The 21,383-nt window shown below is 36.1% G+C and overlaps 1 protein-coding gene across 1 annotated transcript; it reads right to left on the reverse strand.

The window, feature by feature from the left end:
• Nucleotides 1–393: 393 nt before the first annotated feature.
• On the reverse strand, nucleotides 394–5,670 carry LOC114280538 (laccase-7). The gene is made up of 6 exons (XM_028222920.2): nucleotides 5,352–5,670; nucleotides 4,538–4,689; nucleotides 2,352–2,596; nucleotides 2,009–2,137; nucleotides 916–1,866; nucleotides 394–724 (listed from the first exon to the last, which is right to left on the reverse strand). The coding sequence occupies exons 1-6, from the start codon at nucleotides 5,439–5,441 to the stop codon at nucleotides 594–596; spliced, it is 1,698 nt and encodes a 565-aa protein (XP_028078721.2). The 5' UTR covers nucleotides 5,442–5,670; the 3' UTR covers nucleotides 394–593.
• Between the last annotated feature and the right edge of the window lie 15,713 nt (nucleotides 5,671–21,383).

The following is a 21,383-nucleotide window of genomic DNA, read 5'->3' on the forward strand; positions in this document are numbered from 1 at the left end:
ATTGTGAAAATTATTTAAGAGTAGTTAAGTTAGCCATTTTTAGGAGTATATTAAGTGATAGTTTTTCCAACCTTCATTTCTTTTCTTCTATCGATTGTTGTGTTTTTTTAATTTTTTGTTCTTATTTAAGTTCTTATAATTGATAGCAAGTGACAATCTATTTGAATTAATACATAAGTTTTGTTCCATTTTTTCTTTATTTAATTACCTCCAAAGAATCCTTAATCTATTTAAGACATAGAATTTAACCACAAAATCTGATCTTTGTATTTTGTGAAAATTAATTTAAATTAATCATTGTCGAATAGGTTTCAACCAAATTTTTATCAACAATAAAAATAATGTAACTTCACTTGACAAGAATTTTATGTCAATTATATGGAGATTGGAATATTTTATAATATAATATTACTTCACTCCAAATAATGTGAACTTAAAACAATTGAAAGTTTAATACTATTGAAAGAATAAATTCTTGACCACTTCTATTACATGGTAATTTTCATGAATAGGAACGTAATAATAAAATGAAAACAAAAGGAATTATAAAAAATGAGAAATTATAAGAAAACAACAACAATGTTGAACAACTCTTAACAATGGGGTAGATCTCGTGGAGGCGGAGGCAACGTAGTTGATGCTGTTGGCCCGTTCTCAACCACAAAAGCCATTGCTAGACCCCACGGTAAGTGCACATCCATATGACAATGCATCAACCATACACCTATATCCATCAAAATTTTCAAAAAAGCATTAATCAAAATACATACAATACATATGTACGTTACACACGTAATTGAATATCTATTAGAAGATTGTTAAAATTGTATCCATGATCGATGATTGCCTAGTCATTAAGCAACTGTATATATATTAAGATGATAAATCCATGCATGATTGACGATAACTGCTTACCAGGATTGTTTGCCTGAAATCTTAAGACAGCCCATCCTCCAGTCGGAACGCCAATGGTGTTACGTGCTTGTGGATTGACAAGATTGAACTTTTTGGGATCATTTATTGGGTCATAATTACCAAACCCTTGAGCCAACACATGGAAGTTGACTCCATGCAAGTGCATAGGGTGATTTTCTATACCCAACGAGGCAGTGTTCTGCAAAACCATCTCAACAGTTGAATTGAACTTGAGTTTCTTTACTTTTGTTGACTTTGACGTCATTATGATCGTCCTGTTGAAGTTGTTGTTTGAATTTGTGTAGTTAAACACCAATGGTGGTTGGTCGGGGAAATCAGTAGTGTAAATCCCATCAACATTGTTGAAGAAGGCTTGCAACATCGACAACTTAGTGGGAAACTGAAAAGACGCATTGTTCATGCTCGCAGCTAATCGTTCCCCAAGTGGTCCTCCACAAGTGGCATTTCCATCGCATGGAATTAGGCCCAAGTTTATTGTCACAAACATGTGTTCATCGACTTTGAGTGGGACTGGGATCCAATGAGGTGCATTCACGAGCACAGTCAGACTACTATAGAATTTATGGGCCGCTGGTGTGTCATTGAAAGCTGGTAAGACTGGCATTTCTGGGGTTGATTGCGTGGAGTTTTCATAAATGATGATCGCGGTGGTAGAGGTGGTAGTGTCAGGTTGACCTGGCGTACTAACATAGGTATGTGCTGCCATGTAGTAAGATGCCGGTTGTTGGTTCGCAGTAAGTAGTACGTCGGCAGTTTGGCCAGGAGCAATGACTATGTAATCGGTAACCATCGGAGTAGTGTAACTAGCGTCAACAGCAACAACGGTCATGTTGTGGTTGGCTATCTTGAAGAAGAATTGATTATTCATTGCAGCATTAATGATACGTAGGAGATATGTTTTTCCTTGTACCACCTTTAACTTATATGTGCCTAAGAAGAGAAAAAACAAAACAAAAAAACAACCATGTCATAAAAAATTGGGAGATGGATCGAGTAAAAACTTAGACTAAACGTTTTGCCATGTAACTTGTTTGCATTATTGGAGAGTGAAATATGTCATGTTAGTACTTACTATTTGAAGAGCAATTGTAGAGATCGCCAGGTTGACCATTGATTGTAAAAGCATTGGAACCAGTAGGTGGACTGCCGTTTGCAAGTGCAATGTTCTCAATGTCAATAACATTACCATTCCAATACTCTCCTACAAATCACAATTTAGCAAACTGTCACATTTTGAAAATCTCTTGCTGCGTGAAGATTTATATACTATTAACTTATTTTTTATTATTTCAGATTTTGATGTGTTTAAAATATGCTTTCTAATCGTCTTGAAATAATAAATATATTTTGTAATCTTCAAGAAATTTCAAATAGGTTTTATAATCTTCTAGAAGTCCTTAGAAAAGTGTTGGTACCAAAAAGAATTGGGAATTCTCTGTATGGTTTTGGAAATGGATATGAGTGACCAGCTCTTGGACGAATGATTAGTGCCCCGTGAACTGTTGCACGAAGCCACTGTGAGTGTGCATGCCACCAAAGGGTTCCTTCTTGTCCGGTGATTTTGAATTTGTAAGTATAGCTATTTCCAGGGTGAATTGGACATTGAGTTACATATTCAGGTCCATCTGCCCAGCCACTTAATAATTGAAAAATCCCGTGCCTACATACATATTAAAGCACTACTATAAGCAATGGTAATAATAATCCTAATTGTAATTATGATAATATTATTAAGAACACAAACTTCTGCGATTGATTGGGGTTATTTTTTTTATCTTGTGTAGTAATTGTACAATTTTATAACAAAAATTAATGAGGAATTTTTGGGTGTCAAGAGGGTAGACACCATATGATACATTTTTCTATTGTGATTAGATTACATTTGTGTTGGCTATTTGAGAGATAATAAAAGGTATATGCATTTGTGATTAGTGGAAGGTATTACTTGACAATACCACATGATACCCTCTCAGCATATAAAATTTTTCAAGATCAATACATCACAAAGAGAACAAGCACTACAACAAAAAGCAGTTTTGGCGACCAAAAATGTAAATTTCGTCACTGAAAGTAGGACAATTGGCGACTAAAATTGAATTAGTAGCCAAAAGTGAAGACTTTTGGCGACTAAAACAGTTTAGTAGCCAAATGTGTACTTATTGGCGACTAAAAATTAGATTAGTCGCTGATTACATGGGTTTTAGCGACTAAAACAATTTTAGTAGCCAAAGGTGAAGGTTTTTGGCGACTAAAAAAGATTAGTAGCCAAAAGTATAGGCTTTGGCGACTAAAAAATGGTTTGGTCGCCGATGGTAGGTGTTTTACCGACAAAAAAAAATGTCGTAGCCAAATGTAAAGATTTTTGGCTACTAAAAAATTTTTAGTAGCTAAAAGTGGACAATTGGAGACTAAAATTGAGTTTAGTCGGCAAAAGTGGCGGTTTTGGCGACTAAAAATCAGTTTAGTCGCCGAAAGTGGTTATTTTTAGACGGAAATTAATTTTGTTAGCGACTAAATTATTGGTAGTAGCCAAAACTAAGGTTTTTGGCGACTAAAAAAAACTTTAGTCGCCAAAAGTGGCTCCCTTTTTTTTTAATAATTAATTTTTTTTTACATAAATTAATATTGAATAAAAATAATTATATTTATATATATAGTTTTAAATTAATACGGGTCAATATACTATATAAATAATATATATTGTATATATATTCATGTGATCTTGTGGTGGCATAGTGGAGGGAAGTGTGTTGGTAAAGGTGTACAAAGTAGAAGGTCCGTGGTTCGAATCTCAGAAAAATGAAAAAAGTTGGTAATTTTTTTTTTTTCACGGAAGCACCTTTGGCGACTAAAATTATTAGTTGCCAAAAGTCTTTATTTTGGCGACTAAATGGATTAGTTGGCGATTCAGTGAGTATTGGTGACTAAAGGATTAGTCGCTAAATGTATGATTTTGAAAAGTGTAAATCACTATTGGCGACTAAAATGTTGGTCGCGAAAGAGCTGCTTTTTGGCGACTAAAAAAGTTTTAGTCGCCAATACCTCTGCCGACCATCTATACGCGACAAAACCAGCGACTAAAAAAATTAGTCGGGAAAAGTAAAAAATCGACTTTTGGTGACTAAATTTGGCGACTAAAAATTTGGTCGCCAGAAGTGCTTTTTCTTGCAGTGAAGTAAACGTTACTTTTTTTAATGTTTAATTAAATATTAATAAATGGCCACTGTCTTGCCCAAAAAAAAAAAAAAAAACGGGATTTTGATTTTCTACATTTCATATATATAATGGAGAATTTTCATTGCATATCTAATGGTTATAAAATAAGCATGTAAATTTATAATTAAGTTAAATTAAAATAAATCATCACACTCATCATTAGATGATGTAATGGAATCTCTTCATTACAAACATGTAATGGAAAGAATCACAATCCAGAAAAACATATAATACATTCAAATTGTCAAGACCAGAACAATTTGTATTTTTTTAAAAAGTCAATGGTGTCATGTTTAATTATGTATCAAAATTGATCTAATTTGAGTTGTTTTTTTTTTTTTTTTTTTTTTTTTTTTTTTAAGTTCAATTTGAAAAGTCATATTACCAGTGAATGGTAACCTTGTAAGGAGATTTATTATGGACACGAACGGCAAGGGTATCACCCTCACGAACCCATATTGTTGGGCCGGGAAGGCCTCCATTCACAGCCGTGATGACATTTTGGTGGCAAAGCCGCTGAACGGTCAAATTTTTAACCTGAAACAATGTAAATTCAAATAAACTATGTTATAAAATTTAAAATTTCAAGTTTAAGAAACCATGCAGATATTCAGAAAATGAAATGAAATAAAACTATGGTATTCTTTAGTAGGTTGGTGAAGGGTATACGATCGACCACGAAGGTAACCTAATCTTCCAATAAGCAAGAAAGTGAGAACAAGATAGTCGATTTTGGGAGAAAATAAGCATTAATAACTATATGAACTGGTATTTGGGAATTAATTTTTTTTTTAATAATTTTTAATTTTTTATGAAAAGATGTGAAAAAAATTAAGAGAATATGATTTGACAACTTATAATAACTATTTGATTATTTTAACTTCTCCCCAAATGGGGTGTGAGAATAACTAAGATAATATGGATTAACTGTAAGAGGCTCAATTGAAGCCTTTGAAAACCATTATGCGGCTCCCTAGCTAGCAACATGCACGAAGGTGTTTATGAAAAGAACAATTTATATATAGGAGAAACCATACGGACACAGAAAAATACAAAGAATAAACACATCAAGAGTGGCTCCTAAAACCCGGCGCAGAGCCATCCCTAAGGAATATGTACATCTAATATGTAGCGAAAAGCCGAAGATTGAGAAGAATGAAAGTAGAAAAAAAATTACTGAAATGGGAAAGAAAGGTTACTTCGAAAGAATGCTTCACAACTTCTGCAGAGGCCACTGACGAAGCTAGAAGAACTAGAGTACATGTTAGCAAGAACACAAGACGTGCCATGCCGTCGAACAAAACAATATATGAAGAGACAAAGAAACCAAGATCAGAAGAAGCTCTCTATCTCTCTCTGTCTGAAAGTGCTCAAGGTTGTTCTTAGGATGTGTTTGTTTTGCAATTCATGTATGTGAGGACTATATATATAGTAGTTTGTAGATAGACAAACCTTAGCCTTCCCCACGGTTGCGTGAGGAAAAGCAACAATGCGTTTTGACAGGTAATTGAAGAAACTATTAGAATATGTCAATGGAAACTTTTATATAAGAGCCAAAGTTGACGATCAATTGAAAACAACTAATAAAAAACATAAGTAAATCTTATAATCGTAGAATCTTTAACGGTTGTTAAAGAAAATAACCACTTTGAATGTTACATTTTCATTGTTTTTGTCCTTTGATAATCGGTAAAAAAATAAGAAAAAGAGGATGATGCATGCTGTAACGATGAAATTTAAACTTAGATATTTTATGTTTGGTAAAGTTTTTCATACACCAGGTAATCCCTTGGTCTATCATTATCATACTTAACATATGCGACTAACTTGTTGGAAGTTCTCTTTTTTTTTTCTTTTTTTTCTTTTTTTGTTCCCTTCAAATTACGTCATTGTTTTTAAATTCTATATTCATCAAAACTAAACGATGCTCAAAATTTAAGAAGAAAAAATCAAAACAAAACAAAAAAAGAAGTTAAAATAAACACTTTTAAGTTATTTTTTACACTTCCAATTTTTATTTTATTTTATTTTTTTGCACAAAAATAAAAGTGAAGAGTGTTTTATGAATTTTTCATTATTTTTCTTTTTATTTCTGAAAACATAAAAAATAAAAATAGCAATTTTATTTTTTAAAATGATCCGCAACAATTTGAGGGATACAAGGCGTACTGTGATGAAATGGGGATAATATAGTTTTTTTTTTTTTTTGGGTGAATAAGGGGATAATATAGTTAGTTTTTCTCATCAGGGCCATTTTTTAACAATGATCTATATCTATCTATTTATATTATTATTAAGTGAAGGTTTCAATTGATATAGTGAAACTTTTAATCATCATTATGTGCTGTGGCAGTTGAGTGGATCAGATCAGATTGGAACATTCTGGTTGAGAATGGTTTTGTTATCTGCTAATGGCTGCTGTAATGGCTTGGTATTGGGCTGCCAATGGTTGCTGCTGCAGTGCTAGTCTTGGTATTGGGCTGTTGCTTGGTGCTGTGCTGTTGTAATGGCTTTGGTGCTGTTTTGATATAATTGGTTTTGTTTGTCTTGGTCTTTGAAATCAGAGGTTAGCTGCTGCTGTGTGTTGTTTTTCCTTGTCTTTGGTTGGCTTCTTGTCAACTCTGGATGGGGTGCTAGCAAGGGATTGGGCGAGCATATTAATGTCAATCTAGTTATGATTGATATGTCTTATTATGATACTTTTTACACTTATTTTTTTTCCTTTCTTGATGTAATGTGTTCTTGTTTCATTAATAAAGGTTATTTTTTTGTGGATCAAAAAAAAAAAAAAAAAGGCAAAAAAATTTATTTTTAATAAAAAAAAAAAGTTATATAAATAGGTGATCAAAATTCAAATTCATGACCATGAGGTTAAAATAAGAGGATTCATACCACTGAATAAACTAAGGGATTGTTTGGAGTGTCTTAAATAAGTGTGCTTTTTGTCTTTTTGAACTAAAAAATTGAGGAAGAAAATATAGATGTTTGGGTTAATATTTTGACTTTTTATGAAAAAATGTGTAATAAAAAATTATAAAAATTAGTTTGTAAGAGAAAATTAGAATTGGGAGTTGTGCAGCCGTAATTGTTGACTTTTGGTGAATAGTGTTAACTTTTTAACTTTTTGAGTAACTTTTTGACTTTTTAACTTATTCTGGACTTGCCAAACTTCACCAAGGATCCTCTAGAGTATTTTTTTCCTAAAGTTTCTTAAAGTGGTGTATTGTGTGGTTAAGATTTAATGCTGAAAAATTGATGTGACTTATCATTAAATCTCAACCACACAATGCACCACTCTAGAAAATTTTAGGAAAAAAAAATTCTAGAGGATCCTTGCTCGCCAAACTTAACCTAAGTATACATTATAATATTAATTTTATTATTATTGTTTGTTCTTGCTTATTTAAACCCTCTAGTTTTAATTAAAAGAGTCATAAGTTTAAATTTTTCAAGTCTATGCCACTACCATATTGTGACCAATTATAAAAAAATAAATAAATAAAAAAGAGCTTTCCAGCCTGCCATGTGCTTACCTAGGTTTTCAAGCCTGCAAGCACGGGACTCTCCATTATGGTGGAATTAGATCTGGATGAAGATAGTGATTATTGACATTAACAACTAATTGAATTATTCAACCCAAAAATAAAAAATTAAAAAAAGCAAATAAAAAGATAGTAATAAGACAATTAAATTGGTAAAAATAATTGAATTCGACAGTGCCAATGGGCAACATTTTTTAAAAAAGTAACGTTGAACACACTGGTTAAAAAAATTAAAAATAAATAGTGGCCCCTATTGATTGACTTCACTTTTGCAATCCAAGCTTTCCACATATGTTTGGTATGATGGGAAATTGATTTATTAGTGATTCGATCAATATATTATTTTACATTTTTTTTTAAATTGAATTTCTCGCATATTTACATTTCATGAGGAAAAAAAATATTTTTTTTAAGACAAATATGGTAAATTAAAAAGTTATAATTTTTTAACCGAACTAATTTTATTTTATATATGATAGATTGAGAACTTTATAAAATGAACGTTTTAGATTATCGAAATAGGACCAATAGTGGGCCCCACAAACCCCTCCAATTTTTTTATATTGAAATTAAGACTACAAATGAACAAAATCGTTCGTGAACAAATTTAAGCTTGGCTCGATAAGAGTTTATTTAAACTCGGTTCGTTAAGTTTTTTTTTTTTACGTTCGAGTGCGAATTCAAACTCATTAAAATTTTAATAAACAAGTCCAAACATACTAAAACTCGGCTCGTAAACTCAACTCTTTAGCTGGCTCATTTAACATTTATTATTTATATATAAAAAATATAAAAATATGTATAAAAAATAAGATAATTATGTTATTTATATATTTAAAAATGTAAATGTAAATAATAGCTAATCACTATAAGAAATTGCACTTTTGCCGACTAAAAATTTAGTCAACAAAAGTCTACTTTTAGTTGGCAAAAGTTATTCACGACCAATTTTTTTGGCCGCCACTTTGGTAGCCAATTGAGGGTCGGCAAAAGTAATTAGCGACCAAAACTTTTGTTAGTCGGGAAAAAGTTGTATTTGTCGACTAAATTTTTGGTCACTAAATATATCATTATCGCGACTAATTCATTTAGTCGCTAAAACACTTTAGTCGCAAAAAGTGACATATTCCCGACCAAACATGTTAGTCGCCAATTGCCACATTCCACGACCAAAAAGTTTGGTCGCCAATTGTCACATTCCCTGAGCAAAAAGTTTGGTCGCCAATTGTGACATTCCACGACCAAAAATTTTGGTCACCAATTGTGGCATTCTACGACCTCTTAGTTTGGTCGCTAATTGTCACATTCCATGACCAAAAACTTTGGTCGCACAAAAGGAATGTTTGCGCCACCATGCAACAAAATAAACTTATAATTCATAATAAGTTATCTAATCCATTCAATACAATCTGTAATTTGCAATAATCAATCAAACCAACAATTCACCTGAATCGTGGACATTCAACAAAATATATAATCATCAAATTCTGAATCTGTTTATTAAAGTCAGCAACTATTATAAGTTTTCATCCACAAGTAATTCCAAACTACATATTCTTTCAATTAAAAATCCTCTTGTAATCTATATAATCATCCAATTCACATTCACCTAGTATTAAAATTTATAACATAACAAGTACTTGTTATTATGTTATAAATTTTTATCCATGTGCATCAATCAAAAAATATAACTAGTAGTCTACCAAATATTTTCTATACACACCCATCCAAAAATATAACTAATCTATCCAAAAATATAACTACTAGTCTACCAAAATATTTTTCATACACATCTATCCAATAATATATAATCCTTCCAAAAATGCTTATAGTGTCAATTAGTCCTGTACAATTTAGCTTCGTGCACGAGTTTACTACAAAAGTGTTATGTTATGTAACGCCCTCAAAATAAACCCATAATTCATACATTCATGATACAAGAAACGGACAATACATTCCATAAATCAGAGTGTTTACTACAAAAGTGTTACATGTTGACAATAAAAGTAAATGCCCTACGGGCTTACAACTTTTCAAGTCAACACTTGGGTTCAACAAAAGAAGAGTTTAACTCTTTATACAAAATAAGTCCTTAGCTTGATTTACATGTAACACAAAGATAACATCAAAAAGATCTTCCAGTCACTAGACCTCCCAAGCTATGTCCTTGGAGGTTGTATATCACCTGAACCTGAAAATGATGTCCCATAAAGGGTTGTTTTTTTTTTTTTGGGTGAATAAGAGATAAAATAGAACAGAGAAATTTACACAAATACAAAGGGCAAACCCCAGGCCCTACCACAAACTACAACAACAACTCAAAAGAAACACAAAACTAAACTAAAATATTAAAAGAAATTACATTACAGCTGCCACCATACTTTAAAACCTGCCATAACCAAAATCAAGAACTCGAACAAACAAACCAACCGAGCAGACCATATAACTTGTTCAAGAACCATGTCCCAAACATATAGGGGTCTTGAACAATAACTTTACCAGCCCAAAAGTAGCCCTGATTCAGCAAGAGCACAACATCCACCGTGAAATCCCTATAGTCCAGCCCTATTCTAAGACTCCAGCATATCCAACATGAAACACAAACAGCCCAAAGAGGGGAAATATTTACAATATTCAAAGAAACCAACAAACCAGAGAAGAATATATACAACTTGAAAGTAAGACAACTTATAGACCCATTGAAATGTCTAGACAAGGTGCAACTTGCAGCCATTGCCAAATAGCATCTCCAAACCAAATACATCTGCCAAGAAGGGCGCAAGTTGCAGCCACCACCACACCACATACAAATTTTAAATAAACCTGCCCAATGAGAAGGAAAATAAGTGCCAAGATTACATGTGTTATCATAGAGAAGAAGGAATATCATACTAAGTATGTGAGACCTCCCTTCACTCGACCCACATCTAATAATAACACTTCACTCATTATGGTTTCTCACTGCACTAGGCCCACACCTCTCCAACTCACTCATAATCTCAATTGAACTACTGTATATAAGAGTTTCCTTAACCAGCACATAAAAATTATAATATATAATAGCAGTTAGAAATAATGTTATGAACAACCTCACATCCCTCAACCCACAGTTTAGGAATAATATATCTTGGCTCACAACACTCAACCCACACATGACAGTGCCCGAACAAGCTAAGGAGTAGCAAGGTAGCATCTTTTTGAAGCAAACATCCATAATATCCATCTGCAAAAGAGCACCCACATTAGAAAGCCCTCGGTATATGCTCACCTTCACTCAACCCTCAGTATAGGTGCACTATCCACACTCAATCTGCCCCCAGCATTGTTGTCCTAGGGCAGCTTCATAATTGTTGAAGGTAAGTTCCATTGAGCCAAATACCAGGCATCACCTGCAGAGTTGATCAAATTATTCATTGAAAGAATCCTACCTCTAACCATTTGAACAATGAGTTTTGTAACAATCTCTTCAGGTTTGAAATCCTTGCTAAAAATCCTCCTATTCCTCTCAATTCAAATCTGATAGACAGTGCAAAGGAAGGATAGTTTCATAATACCAGACTGCAAGGTCTTACCTTGGATGGATTTGGTAGCAAAGACCACAGTCTCCAGCCAAGATAATTGGGGCCAACTAACATTACATTTGACCTGAATGGCATCCCAAATCCTGGAGGAGTACACACACCTAAAAAACAAGTGACAGTGATTCTCCTCAGGGTCATGACAAAAGGGGCAGAGAGGGTTAGGAACAAGGCCAAACAAATGTAATCTATCCCCAGTGTATAATCTCTCATGAATAGCCATCCAAACCACAAAACTAACTCTAGGAATGGAGGGAAGCCCCCAGACAAGATTAGCCCAAGGAACTTTAGTACCCTTATCCCTCCAACAATCCCAGGTGGATTGTATAGTAAAATTACCATCAACAGTCAGGTTCCAGACCGGTCTATCCTGACTATCCCTACTAGGTTTAAAAGTAGGGGGAGTAGAAGAAATCCACTCCTTGACTTCCCAGGAATCATCAGCGGGCCACTTCCAATCATTATTAGAGATGATAGCGCTAACTTTGGAATTAAGAGGAAGACCCGTGTCATACAATATCCTATGACGAAACCTATCCCATAAAGAACCAAGAGGATGCCAATTATCAAACCACAGAAATACCTTCTCCCCATTACCAATCATAAACTTGATAAGAGGGAAGATATTTTTTCTAAGAGACAGAATTTTCCTCCAGTCCCATGAGAGGTCACTAGGCATTTTAACATACCAAAAACTCTTACCTTTGAGTAAGTAGGACTTAACCCATTGGCACCACATAGACCCTTTCCCCCCAGAGAACAAAAACCAAACATGCTTAGCAACAGCCGCCCTATTCCAAACACCCATCTCTTTAAACCCTAAGCCCCCTTTACCTTTAGGCTTACAAACATTGTTCCAAGCAATCTTAGTACTATGCATCTTCAACTCAACACCAGACCAGAGAAAGGATCTCAAAATGCTATCAATCTCTCTAATCACCTTTTTAGGGAGGATAAAAAGAGAAGACCAATAAACTTGCATTGAAAAAAGGATAGTCTGGATAAGTTGAGCTTTACCCGCGTAAGAAAGAAGTTTATTAGTCCAGCTCTTAATCCTCTTAGTGATCCTCTCAATCAAAATTTGACAATCAATAGCCTTAAGCTTCGTGGTGATCAAAGGCACACCCAGGTATTTCATCGGAAGGGTGCCCTCAGAAAATTTAGCAATACTAAGAATATCATTTTTAAGCTCACGACTACACCCCGAGAAGTATATATTACTCTTACTAGGACTAGGGGTGAGACTAGACAACATTCTAAACTCCTCTAAGCCTTGCATGATAAGGTTGACAGTGCCAGGATCACCTCTACTGAAAATCATAAGATCATCAGCAAAGCAAAGATTGACAATCTTGGTTTTATCACACCTCCAATGAAACTTGAATAGAGGATCACAAGCTTTTTCCGCAAGAATTCTAGCTAGGATTTCCATAGCCAGAACAAACAAATATGGGGACATCGGATCCCCTTGTCTAAGCCCTCTAGCCCCTTTAAAATACCCATGAAGGCTACCATTAATGCAAATCGAGAAAGAGGGACTTGTCATACAAGCCTTGATCCAATTAATCATACAGGGAGGGAAATCCATAGCAGAAAGGATGTCAAGAATAAACTCCCACCTCACATTATTATAAGCTTTCATTATGTCCACTTTCATAGCACACTTAGGAATTTTAGAACTCCTGCGATAACCTCTCATAATCTCCTGAGACAAGAGGATATTATCCGAAATCCTTCTACCCTGGACAAAAGCTGACTGCACAGGGTCAACGAGATCCGGAAGGACAATCTTGACTCTATTGGCAATGATCTTAGCTATGCACTTATAAATCGTGTTGCAACAGAAGATGGGCCTGTAATCTCCAACCTTCATGGGGTTAGGGATTTTAGGAATAAGGGCAATTATCGTATTGTTAACCTCGGAAAGAAGCTTGCCAGATTCAAAGAAAGATCTAATGGCAATGGTGACCTCCTTACCCACAATATCCCAAGAACTCTTGAAAAAACCCGCAGAATAACCATCAGGTCCCGAGGCCTTATTAGCCTTGAGGGACCAAAAGACATCCTTAATCTCAGAATCAGAAATAGGCCTGGTGAGCATAGCAGACTGAGATAAGGAAACTTTAGTTTTCACCAAAGACTTGATCCTATCAAAACCATTATACTGGTCCACAAAGGGGGAGTCAAAAAGATTGGTATAGAACTGAACAAATGAATTATGAATGTCATTGATATCCGTAGTTCTAGTACCATCCCCCAACTCAACACTCAGAATTTTACCTCTGTTTATATTATTCCTCACAGACCTAAAAAAGGAGCCACTATTCCTATCACCCAGATTAAGCCATTGTATCCTAGATTTTTGGAGAGCAAGACTTTCCTCCACTTTGCTAAGATCCAGATACTTCTTGTGCTCCTCCCTCTCCTGGACCTGAAGGTCACAGTTCAAAGGATCTTTGTCAAGCTTAATCTGGACAGATTCCAAACTAGCTTTAGAAACTTGGACTCTAACAGAGATATCACTAAAGTCTTTCTTATTCAACAGTTTTAGGGCAGCTTTGAGCTGTTTCAGCTTTTGACAAACCCTAAACATGGGGACACCTCTAATAAATTGATCCCAAGAAGCAGACACACAGTTCAGAAACTCAGGATGCTTGGACCAGAAATCAAAGTACTTAAAAGGTTTTTTAAATGAATTTTTGGACTCACTGATATTGACTACTATAGGAGAGTGATCAGATATCCCAAATGGAAGGAAAGAAGCACTAGACTCAGGAAATTTGTCCAGCCAACCCTCATTGACAAGCACCCTATCAATTTTTGTTGCTATATAGTCCCCAGCACTTCTCTTATTAGCCCAAGTAAATTGACAACCACCAAAAAAGAGATCAGTCAATTCAGAGGTGTTAATGTAAGTGTTAAATTCTTCACTCTCATTAGACCACACAGAAGAGCCCCCCACTTTTTCCTGACGATATCGAATGGCATTAAAATCACCCAGGAAAATGCAAGGGGAATTGGACTTCGCACGGGAGATGCGAAGCATTTTTCAAAGAAGATTTTCCTCCTAGTATGTTTATTTTCAGCATACACAAAGATTGCAAAAAACTGGCTTTAGTGGCCAGAACCAAGATTTCACAAAAAATGTGCTGGTTAGACATAGAACACAATTTAACATCCCAAGTCTCACTGTTCCAGCACACCCATACCCTACCAGTTTCAGTTGGTTGGGAGTTAGACAAAAAAGACCAATTGCCAAAACATTTATTAAAAATTTTATTCTCATTACTTTGTCTAATTTTGGTCTCCAAAACACCAATGACATGGATATCTTCATTAAGCACAAGTTTTTTTAAGATCTTTATGTTTAGAGGGGTTATTCAACCCTCTAACATTCCAATAGGCAATGTTTAAAGTCATTGGATACAAAAACAAAAAACACAAAATCCCTTAACCAACTGAAACAGCAGTTACTTCTTCTTTTTCCTCTGGCTGCTATTACCTTTGCTAGAGGATTTGCTACTATGAGCTTACGTTGTCTTGTGGACAGGAGCAACCCCTGAGGAACTCACCTTTGCTGGGATGGTATCAGCAATCACTACCTCTAAAAGTTCTGCTGCTTGCGAAAGAACCACCTTAGTAAGCTCCAGAACACTATCTTGGGACAATGTAACTTCATTTCCTGCTGACCCTAATTCTTCCACTGATGAGCTAGTTTCCGCTGCTGGAATAGGACTCTCCACTTCCGGAGTAGTTGTTGCAGGTACTAAAGGACCTGGATGTGGGATAGAGGCTTCCACATTTTCAGGGATAACTGGATCCGAGTCCCCCACCTTTCTTTTGCCTTTGGCTTTAACTGTAGTCCATCCCCCTTCCTGCACCTCAATTGTTTCCTCAAAATTCTTTTGAAGAGCAATTAGGTAAGCTACCTATTTAGACACACACTTCTGAGTATCATGTCCGAAAATCTGGCAATGTTAGCAGATAGAAGGCAAGCCTTGGTATTCAACACGGATCAAAACTGCTTCATCTTCACAACGCATCTGAAAATAAGTAGGCAGTTTGGAAGTTCCTCTATCTCAATGCATATCCTCGCAAAAGCCACCCTAGTCCCTCTTGTCGTAAGCTGATCCATACAAAGAGGACTACCTATAGCGCTAGCAATCCTACTAAGCCCATCTGGATCCCAATATTCCAACGGTATATTGAAGAACTTGACCCAAACCGGGATCTTGGTGGATTTTTCTTTGGCTAACTTCATCATCCTTTTCCACTGTTTTAGGATTAGAAGTTATCCTCTAATATACCACGGCCCCTCTTCAAGCACCTCCCTGCAGCAATCAGGGAATTCAAAAATGAAAAACATAAATCCATCCCCATTAGTTAACACTTCCTTTAGACCTTTGTTTTTCCACAAATCGAAGGCGCTATTTCAAAGGTAGTTGTAGCCAACACCCTTATCAATGAAATAACCTACCAAACATGAATCCCATCTTTCCAAAGGGTCTGATCTCAGAGGCATATTAACCACAACAGCATCATTAACATGGGTTGGGGGAATACACCTTAGTTTGATGTTGGAGCGTGTAGATGCAGCAACTACGTTGGCCCACGACCTCGGCTGAGGCTGATTAGGGCCCTCTTCTTCCATAGATCTCCTTCCTCCATTACCTCCTCTACCTCCTCTAGCCCCACGGTAACTACCACCACCCCTACCTCGACCATCAACCTGGTTATGGATAGAACGAACATTCTCCACAGGAATTTCAGAAACATCATCAACATCTGGATCACCAAGAGCAAAACAACGCTTCCCTTCTTCTCTGTTTCTTGTAACATCAAGGTTACCTGGTAGATATTGAGATATATTACCTTCGTTCTCCACACTTTCTGACCACCTGGGGTTTGAAATCGGACCGATCGGAGTCGATGGGTCAACCTCTCTACCTAGAAACTCAGAAGCAAGGGTCATTGGGGCTTTAAGCTTTTCCAAACGATCAGTATTGCTCTGAGTATCAACATCTACACCGACCAGAACATCCACAGATCGATTTACCCCTTCAATATGCTCATATCGCTGTCGAGACGGCTCTACCAAGTCGATCTGCCCAGTCTCACCTAAACTCGACGAATTTGGGATCTTCGTACTCAAATCACTCTCCACCACAACTCCTTGCTCGTCTCTGGACTCGATACCACACTGAGGGTGCGAACCGATCATTTTTAATGAAGAAACATCCATAGTTTTGAACTCAGTCTGAACGCTCTATTTTTCTAACTCTGAATCTCCCAAACGAATACTCTCGTTCAAAAGTTGTGTATCTATGGAACTAATAGAGGCATTAACTCTCACATTACTCTTATTAGGGGAAGCATTGCAATCAATGAGGCATTGAACCCTAGAAAACAAGAGTTTTCTAGAGAGATGTCAGAGCCTATCTCTCTAACCCATTCATCTTGCTCATGTCCGTCCGATAAAGGGTAAGCCAATGCCCAGTAGAGATATACTAAATGAGATATAAGCAATGACTAAAACATTAGCATTTGCTAGATGGTTAACACTTATAAACCAATTTATATCACAATATAATTCCATGACAATCAAGTCCATGTTACGTCCCACTTTCCTTTACTTATCCAATTTTCCATTTATACAAACATGGCTCAGAACCTGGCCCAAACAATTTTCATGAGACAACAGCTCATATAAAAATACTTCCAATATTAATAATTCAAATGAGCCTAAAGCTCACATTAAAACACTTCCATTTCAAATGAGATAACAACTCACATTAAACACTTTCATACTTCAAGTGATACACATATTTGTTGTATCAATGAAGTCCATCCTCTATCTCCTCCCAAAATAGGTTTGAGAGTCCATCCCCTATCTCCTCTCAAACCATGGAGTACATCCCCTATCTCCTCCCAAACAATATGCATATACAATGTAATTAAACACTTGTCATACACAATAATCAATCAATACACATATTTGTTGTATTAACCCAACCATCATATTCAATGACATAATCAATGTGATTAGTTTCAGTTTTCCCTAATCGACATACAGTGTCTACAACAATCAAGACTATCCTCCACCGATAGCCCAAAGCAGTTATCTCTAAGCAGATAATAAATTTATCAACAGATAAAATATCGACATTCTCATGGGTGAGTGATTAAATTGTCCAACTACATCAATCAATCTCATAATTTCTCAATTTTATGATTTTCAACTCAATTTCGTATTTCCCCACATTAATTATACAAATTAATTTATTACAATGATTAGGGCATTTTTCCTCCTTTCTCAATATTAACCCTAAGGTTCGATTTCACCATTTCAACAACAATAATACCATTTTTCCAAGGTCTCATGTACACATGGATTTAAACATTTGAAAACCCCTCTTTATAAATTTCAAAACCAAACCCTAACTTTTCTCAAAATTACCAAACACCACCAACTAATCAAAATACATAAAACTTATGTCAAAACTCATAAGATGGAGTAGGTTATCCCTACCTCAAAATGGAGAGACCAAATGGAGAAGATGGCAAAAATCCAAAGTGCTCCAAACTCACAAATTTTTAGATTAAAAGGAAGCCCAAGTCACCCTCTATCTTTCTTACAAAGAGGTTAGGGTAGAAACACACTATAAGTAGATCAATCCCTAAAGAGAAGGTATATAGAGAGAGAGGGAGAGTCTGTTCTAGGGTTTGTGTAAAAGAGGAGATAAAAAAGTGAAGTGTAATACTGTTGCTGTCAACTGAAATACACCAGGCTCGCTCGAACGAATGAGTGGTCGCTCGAGCGACCAGACACAAAGGATACTCGCTCGAGCGTAGAAAGCCTCGCTCGAGCTAACAATTTGAATCTTCAGGTCTGCAATCCAGAAGCACGCTCGAGCGAAGAAAAGCTCGCTCGAGCGAAGAAACTCAAAATATACAATTCGCTCGCTCGAGCAAAAGAAAGCTCGCTCGAGCCAAGAATCAAAACCATCAGGTCAAAAAGAGATGCAGACGCAAGCTCGAGTGCAAGACTTCTCGCTCGAGCCACCAGACACAAGACCCAACTCTCGCGCAAGCGAAGGAACCTTGGCTCGAGCGAAGGAACTAAAACAAAGAGCTCGCTCGAGCGACAAAATCCTCGTTCGAGCGAAGAACCAAAATTCTGGGCAACAACCATTTGCTCCCAATCACTCCCAGCCTATAACAAACCAGCCCAAAACATCCTATAACTCAAATACAAAGTATTGAAGGATGGAAACAAGATATACAACATCTCACACCATGGAACCTAAGCCCGGGATACAATAATGAATGGAGGGGAAAACCGGGGTCGCTATATGTTAGGTAGTTTTTTTATGAAAATATTTGCACATCACATTATTGTAAAATTTGACAAAAAATGAAACATGTCCATGGAAATTAAAGGTAACATGAACAAATCAATTGACTATCATTACCATTTTGTAAATAAAACAACAACATTCATATGTATATATCCAATAAACATTACAATTCTAACTATTGGTCCACAATTTGCCAGTATTGACCTGTGCTTCAACAATGGAAACTAGGTTAAAATTTGGAGCTATTTGTTTTCATAATTTAGTTGTAGTTTTATATCCTTTATACTATTATATTTTGCTCCAAAGGTTTTTTTTTTCCCCCTTGTTTGCACAGTGCAGCTCTTTTTGCTTTCATTGAGATTTATTGAAGAATCAGTGAAAATGAATTTATTGAAGATTTATCGAAACTTAATAGTCTTCAAAATCGATTCTTCTTCGAACTCGAGAGCCTTCGACATATCGAAGAGGGAAAATTTGAACTGGATGAGAAGAGAGAGAGAGCCAATTCAAGAGAGAAAGACAGAGAGAGGCGATTCCAGAGACCACAAAGAGAGAGAGAGAGAGAGAAAAAAAGAGATCGCGAGAGAAAAGTGAGAAAGCTAAATAAGTATTTATAGGTAGATTGAGAGAGAGAAAGAGATTGTGTGTGTGAAAGAGAGAGATTCATACCGCTCTTGTTCTTCAGATCACCATGGCAACGGAAAGAGCTTGAAACAGAGAGAATGATATCAAGAGAGACAACATCGAAGGAACAACACATAAGAAAAAAGGCTAGGGCTTGCGTACAAGAAAATGACCTAGAGTGCAACGTACGGTGGTGACAGTGGAGAGGCAAGAACGACGGACGGCAACGTTGATGGTGAGGCGAGGTAAGGTGAGGTGGGGTGAGGTTTGGTGGTGAAGGAGAATCTGTATGAAAGAGAGAGAGAACAATCTAATTGGTTTAAACAGAGAACAGGTGAGGGAATCTAAAATTTTCACACGTTTGGTGACAAAATTGGTTTTTGGTCGGCAAATGCTATTATCTGCAACCAAAATATTTTAGTTGCTAAAAGTTTTTCATTCCCACTTTTTTTTTTGTCTTCCCTCTTCGACTTTTGCCGACCATATTTTTTTTTTTTTTGTCGCCAAATGAAAATTTTTTGCGACTAAAATAGTAAATTGGTCGCTAAAAATCACTTTTTGGCAACAAGATATTTTTAGTCAGTAATAGTGTCAAGTTTTAGCTACAAAATTTTTTTTGGTCGGCAAATGTCAATTTTTTGCGACCAAAATATTTTTAATCGGCAAAAGTGGTCGGCAATTGTGTATTTTCTTGTACTTAAGATTCCATCAATTCCATCAAAAGAAATACATAATAAGAAACAGAACAAGATTCAATTTTCAAAGCACAGATCAAGTCAATCATAATAATAGTAAGTCCACAAGCAATTACAGATCTCTGACAAAACAAGAGAAATTGAAAACAAAAAAACAGATCTAAGAAATAGATCATCAGAGTACTCACCACCAAAACGCAAGGCAACAATCATCAAAGAAAACAAACCAAAATTAATACCATATTAGAGTACGGAAGTGAGAGAGAGAGAAAGTACATGGAGTGTCGACCCGAATGGTGCCCATGAGATCGGTGTGCCAGAAGTTACGGTAGTTCTGGCGGAGCTGCATCTTGTCCAGATGCTCTTGCGACGCCATTGACATCTTCGAAGAGCTCGAAAATCAGGAAACCCTAGCTGATGATGAAGAGGAAGAAGATGAAGATTTTCGAAAATATTTTTGAAAAACACCCAAAGCACTTGGCCCATTCCTATGACTTTGGGTAATCTGAGCTGGTTCATGTTTTCTAAGCTAGTTTTTGGACCAACTAAGCATCTGAGAGATTTTTTTGAAGTAGCAATCGAACGCGACTTTGACAATACAAGCGCGGTTGGTCGATTTCATGGCGATTTGGGGCTCGAAATGGGGTCAGAGGACTCCGATTAAGGGTCGAGATTGAGCGGTTAGGTTAAGGTTTGGCTTGTTTCAAGGGATGTGGTAGATCGAATGATCTCTTTGAAGTAGCAATCGAGCGCGACTTCGACAATGCAAGCGCGTTTGGTCAATTTCACGGCGATTTGGGGCTCGAGAGGGGGTCAGAGGACTCCAATTTAGGGTCGAGATTGAGCGGTTAGGCTAGGGTTTGGCTTGTTTCGAGGGGTGTGGTAGAGAGAAGGTTAAGAGAGATCAGGAATCGAGACAAGGACTCAAATCTGATTCAGATCTCGACGATCTTTTGGATCCGGCGAAGGCACCAGTGGAGGAGAAGAAGGATGAGCCCAGCTGGTGCGGTGGGTGTTTAGGAGAGAGAGAGAGAGAGAGAGGCACCAGCAGTGAGGTGGGGGTGAAAGAGAATCTGTGTGAGAGAGAGAACAATCTGATTTGTTTAAACAGAGAACAGGTGGAAACAATATTAAATGGTTTCCCTCTAAAATTTTCACACCTTTGGTAACAAAAATAGTTTTTGGTTGGCAAATGTTAATAATTGGTGACTAAAATTTTATTGTAGCCAAAGCTTAATTAACAGCGACTAAAATATTAGTCGGCAAAAAATATTAATTTGGCGACTAACTTGTTTTTGGTCGGAAAAAATAAATATACGATGACTAATTTTTTTTTTGGTCGCTAAAAATAAGTTTTTTGCGACCAAAATTTTGGTTGCCAAAGATAAAATTAATTTTTTATTTTCCATTCAGCGACTAAATAGTTTTAGTAGT

This window comes from Camellia sinensis, chromosome 3, assembly GCF_055761805.1.
Source record: "Camellia sinensis isolate YWXY chromosome 3, ASM5576180v1, whole genome shotgun sequence".
Lineage (NCBI taxonomy): Eukaryota > Viridiplantae > Streptophyta > Magnoliopsida > Ericales > Theaceae > Camellia > Camellia sinensis.

Bases quoted from the DNA above. Each gene is read 5' to 3' on its own strand.
- LOC114280538 (XM_028222920.2), bottom strand. From the start codon at position 5,441: ATGGCACGTCTTGTGTTCTTGCTAACATGTACTCTAGTTCTTCTAGCT. The intron at 4,690-5,351 runs GTAACCTTTCTT...ACATTGTTTCAG, and splicing joins TTGTGAAGCATTCTTTCGAA to GTTAAAAATTTGACCGTTCA. The intron at 2,597-4,537 runs GTAATATGACTT...ATATGTATGTAG, and splicing joins TACAAGGTTACCATTCACTG to GCACGGGATTTTTCAATTAT.